The sequence below is a fragment of the Lolium rigidum genome, chromosome 7 (genome assembly GCF_022539505.1).
Source record: "Lolium rigidum isolate FL_2022 chromosome 7, APGP_CSIRO_Lrig_0.1, whole genome shotgun sequence".
In the NCBI taxonomy this organism is placed as follows: domain Eukaryota; kingdom Viridiplantae; phylum Streptophyta; class Magnoliopsida; order Poales; family Poaceae; genus Lolium; species Lolium rigidum.
Genome location: NC_061514.1, coordinates 352,538,794 through 352,543,894, shown reverse-complemented (window position 1 = coordinate 352,543,894; position 5,101 = coordinate 352,538,794). Strand labels below are relative to the sequence as shown.

Below are 5,101 nucleotides of genomic sequence, written 5' to 3'. Positions count from 1 at the left end.
ATACAGAAAGCAAGGACTTTTTTCCTTAAGGAAAGATAAGAGCAATTTCTCCAAGTATATCCTAAAGAAGCCGTCTTCTCTCTTAAGCAGGAAGCCTTTTTTTCTTTGAGAATCTCCAAAACAAGCCTTGTATTAGTACGACGACAGTCCTGACGTCACAGAAACGAGAACGAGAGAGAAGGAGAAGGGAAACCCAACCCAAGCCATCAGTCGTGCCCTAGCATCCAACTCGGATCCCCTTTGGCTTCCCGTCACTTCCACCGCCGCTCGTTTATATTTCCCCGTTCCCCACCACCCCCGGCACCAAAGCCGCCCCTCTCCTCCCCGTCCCCGAGCCAAAATCCAAGAGAGAATCGGAGACCACGGCCGGAGCCGCCTCCCCCTCCCCGACCTCGCGCCCTCGCTACATGGCAGCTACGCGTCTCCACCACGCCCAATCCGACTACGACACCCTCAAGAACAACCCCTGCTTCTCCTTCTCCTTCTCCTGCCCTTGTCCCCAACCGCAGCGCGCGCATCTCGATTTCCACGCCGGTTTTCGCTCCTCACTCCGCGCCCTCTCCTGATTCGGGGTCCGCCCTCGTCTGACCCTCGCCGCGCGGTTCTTGCGCGGTTGTGGGTTTCTTGTGATTCGTTCGTAGAGACGCCCGTTTCCTGATTCCGGTTCTTGCCGCGCGGAGGGTCTCGCCATGGGGAAGAGTAAGTCCTTCATCCTTTCTTGCTTTTCGTTGCGGCGGTTCTTGGTTTTCCGGTGCCGATTCTGACCGATTTGGGGGTGTTTGTCTTTCCTCGTCATCAGGCAAGAAGAGCAAGGCCCGCGGCGGCGCCGCGGGGGACGACCTCCTGGACAGCAGCGACGCCGACAGCGTCGAGACCTCCTCCACCGCGCTCTCGGATCTCTCCATCTCCTACGCCACCGAGAACGTCAACTCCCACGAGTTCGTACTAGACAAGTACATCGACGCGCTCTACGAGAAGAGGTGCGACTTTCTCTGCTACCATTTCGTTGTGTCTGGTTGTTATTAATATTATCACCACAGACTTCTCCAGCAGTGTAGTACGCCGAGTGTTCTGTAGCGTTTCCTTCGATTAGCACGTGCTTATGTAAGTAAATTTGTCGTTACGGGTGTAGCATAGTAGCACCACGAATGAGAAGATGGTTTCGCATCTGGTCCTAGTTCACTGACGAATGTTGGATGCAAGAGCTTTGTACTTTGGCCTCTGCCTCCAGTGTCTGGTTTAGTCTCTACAAATTTGGATTGAATGTAGAAATGCCATGAGGATTCACAAACTGTATTGTACTGTAGCGCATGTTCTTATTTGCTAAATCATATAGTACTGGAGTGTTGTACCAATGTTGAGGAAATCGTTAACTGGTAAGCTGCTGGGTCGGCTGGCAAGTAGAGGATTAATAGGTGGATTGGCTGATTAATCAGCTAATTGGCATCAATCGGCTGACCGGTGACCCTCGGAGCAGGGATTAATCAGCCAGCTAGCTGATTAATTGCCGATTTCTTGAACAATGTCTGTTACATTATGAACTTATATGTCAAGTTCTACTCAGCAAGCATGTCATAGTTAGCTCATCTATATGAAATATTGTAATTGTACACTGAACTTAACAACATTCATGTTTCGATTAGTTACACATTCTACCATTCCGTCAGCAGCACCATGTAAAATGTAGAAGTGATCATGCTGTTTTATTTTACTGTACATAATATTTTGTTATTGGAACAGGGGGTCTACAAGAGAGGCAGCGTTGGCTTCGTTGGTTGATGCTTTTGAAAGTTTTATGCTTGATGGCCTTGTTGAGAACAAGTAAGTCACTGCATTCCACCAGTCAATCTTAATTGTTGCATGTGAACATAATAGCTACTTCAAGTAGAAGCTGTATACATACACCACCTGTATTTGTTATTTATTATGCACAAAATACTTCACATTTCAAGCTCAAAATGGCATCACTATCTCTTGTCTTAATACATTCTGTGTTCATCATCTTAGCTCACTCTTAAATAGAGATGTAATTCTTCTGTCTGAGTCCACTGTTCAATTCAGTATTAATTTACTTTCCTCTTCTGAAGATATGCTACTCTGCTGAGTCTATTCAATACTTCAATAAAGAAGGGATCTACCAAGGAGGCTTGCCTGGCATCTCGTGCCATTGGTTTGTATCCTGTCCATAAATTTTCCTTTTCCCATTCCTACCTCATTGGGTGTTTGCTAAAACAGTTTTTGGCTGTTGTGTTTTGGACTTGCAGGGTTACTGTCTATTACACTTGGTGCTGGGAGTACCTCACATGAAACAATGGTAGAATCACATCCACAACTTTCTAAGGTCCTTCAAACCTGGTCGGATGCTTCAAAGATGATCTCTGTAAGTGAAACCTTATCTTTTCTTTTGAATCCCAGATTTTATTTGCATTTTCAGTGATATCATGTACATGGACTTGTTGTAGGCCCTTGATTGCTTGGCTGTCGTCACATTTGTTGGTGCAACTGATCTCGCTGAAACAGAGTTATCTTTGAAAGCCATGTGGGATGTGATTCATCCAAAATCAGGTTCAAATGTACGTATGGGTGCTATTGATTTCTTATCAGGTTTTATGAACTGACGATTCTTCTAAGAACTGTATTTGAAGTTCTAGGATGACCAAATATGTTTGTTATTTCCGACTTATCTGCAGGTGGGTACTGTCCGGAAACCAAAGCCACCTGTGTTAGCAGCTGCTCTATCCTCATGGACATTTTTGCTAACAACTATTGGTTCATGGCGGATCAACACTGATAGCTGGAAGGAGTCAGTGATTCTCTCTCCCTTCCTGGCTTTATATTGCAGCATGCATATTCATAATTGCTTATGTTATGTTTCTGCTATTTGCCAGGCCAATTGCATTTCTGTCTACTCTTCTAGGAGCAGAGGATCGCGCTGTTCGCATGGCTGCTGGTGAAGCATTAGCTTTGTGTTTTGAGTTAAAGCTACTTGATGTCTCCGCTTGTGAAGACGATGATGATGACACTGGAGTAGCTGGTACCTCCAAGAGTAAACTTTTCCTGGATATGCAAGCATTGAAAGCCAAAATAGCAGGTCTTGCCTCCAATCTCTCTGCGGAGGCAGGGGGCAAAGGTGCAGACAAGAAAAATCTTTCTGACCAAAGAGATCTGTTCCAACGGATTCTGGATTTTGTTAAGGTCTGGTTCATCTTCATTGTTGTTCAATCTTAAGTTTAGGATCTCTGTTGCGTATCATTGATGGCTATCTGTTTCCAGTATGGCGAGTGTCCTGAAGAATCACTGAAGATTGCTGGAAAACGTGATGTTTTAAGGGTTTCATCATGGTCCGAACTGATTCAGGTGCCTGCTTTTTCCTTTTTCTTTCGGTGGTCCTTGAAGGCTTGAATTATATATTCACATGTCTTTGCTAATTTTCTCTTGATCATCAGTTGAACTTCTTCAAGCATTTCCTTGGGAGAGGCTTCCTGAAGCATGTGCAGGTAACTATTTTGGAGTGATTCATTTCTCCACTGTGCTAGTTTACTAGAGCATGTGACAAACGATGGCTGTATTTTCTTTACAGGACAATGGACTTCTTCAAGATATCTTCAGTATCAGGACTGATAAGGCTGAATCCCTGTCATCTAGTGACAAGGTAAAACTAAGACACAGAAGGCCTTAATTTGCAATGACGATTACTGTTCTTTAATGAGAATTGTTTGGTCCGTGGAATTATTATGTACAAAAAGTGAACAGTGTCGAATGAATTAAGCCTACCCCAAGTGGTCTTGGAATGCTGACATGTTGTGTGATACATAAAGCTCTGACTGAAGTAGAGGAAATAAATATGAGATTGATGGTGGATGTGTCTTAGGGTATAGACTTATGGATTCTTATTTATTTTAGAATAGTTGACAAAGGTACTATCTTCTTTGGTCAAACTTGTTCTGCTGAGGACAAGTTAACAGCTGGTTATCAGTAACAGCTGGTTATCAGAACAACTGTGTCGTTAGCACATATACAGTGCAAGGTGCTTACAAAAATAAACTGTTTTTTTGTTTAAGCACTGGTGCTTACTTATACAAGGAAAAATGCTTAACTAGGCACCTCTCCTATAGAAATAAGCACTAGTTCTTAAGAAAACATTTGGTTTATTTTTGTATGCACCCCACTAGGCACTTGTACTTGGAGCATCCACATTCCTGTGCTAACTGACTCTAAAAGTGGGAGAATTAGCTAGCACTGACGTCAAGAAATATTACCTTTCGTGCTAAGATCAAAAGGCTTAACACCAGTGTTAAGCTTCACACAGAGTGCTAAGGTTTTCTTCTGATTTAGTATGTCTTTTATTCAAATGTGAAGTGTACTATGTGACGTCTTAGCATCTGTTGGTGGTGCTATATGTGATGGTATAAAAATAGATAAAAGGTGAAATCGAGAAAATGATAATGTGTTCACCTAGCAAGTAATTCAGTTTTCTAGGGATGTGGGTTAATTATATCTTCATCCCCAGTTTCTGGTATGAGTAAAAAGCCATTTTTATTTAACCTCCAAACTTAGGACTCCTTTTCACAACTTTCTAATGCTGTTTTCTTGGTTCTGAAGTAGAGTGTTTGTTTCTTGTTTTGTTTATGCATCTATCGTCATCAACTGATAGATTCCTGAACTAACAATATACCAAAAAAACACTTGCAGAAAATCTTTAGGTCTGGAGAAGAGAAAGGAAGAGCTCTGAAGCTGAACAAGGATCGTCGCCAAGCACAGGTGAACTACAATATCAAGGAAGCTTTTTTTAACGTGAATATCCTAAGGATGCTGATGCTAGGGCCACATAATTATCTCCTATGCATTTTACTAGTGCATCGACTGATCTTTGATATTTCTCCATGCATTTCAGGAGAGGAAGAACGCTGCTTTGTTCAACGAGTAATAAGAAAACACAACCCCACAACCTCATCGGCCTGGCATTTTACTCTTTCAGCCAGAATTTATTTATCTGTGTAAACAACTACAGGCAGGGAGTCTACAGAGCCTGCTCTATCTTGTGATATATTGATGTACTCGAAAAACACTTGGTCGAAATGATGATGATTATTGTTGTTCA

The 5,101-nt window shown here is 42.9% G+C and overlaps 1 protein-coding gene across 1 annotated transcript; it reads left to right on the top strand.

The window, feature by feature from the left end:
• Positions 1-307: 307 nt before the first annotated feature.
• Positions 308-5,101, top strand: LOC124674817 (interferon-related developmental regulator 2-like). Its single transcript, XM_047210872.1, has 13 exons — positions 308-699; positions 800-980; positions 1,741-1,821; positions 2,088-2,170; positions 2,265-2,380; positions 2,463-2,573; positions 2,691-2,803; positions 2,889-3,195; positions 3,274-3,357; positions 3,447-3,497; positions 3,581-3,652; positions 4,693-4,761; positions 4,895-5,101. The coding sequence occupies exons 1-13, from the start codon at positions 690-692 to the stop codon at positions 4,925-4,927; spliced, it is 1,311 nt and encodes a 436-aa protein (XP_047066828.1). The 5' UTR covers positions 308-689; the 3' UTR covers positions 4,928-5,101.

Coding starts and splice junctions, on each gene's coding strand:
- LOC124674817 (XM_047210872.1), top strand. Junction 2,574..2,690: donor ATCCAAAATCAGGTTCAAAT/GTACGTATGGGT, acceptor ACTTATCTGCAG/GTGGGTACTGTCCGGAAACC. Junction 4,762..4,894: donor AGGATCGTCGCCAAGCACAG/GTGAACTACAAT, acceptor CATGCATTTCAG/GAGAGGAAGAACGCTGCTTT.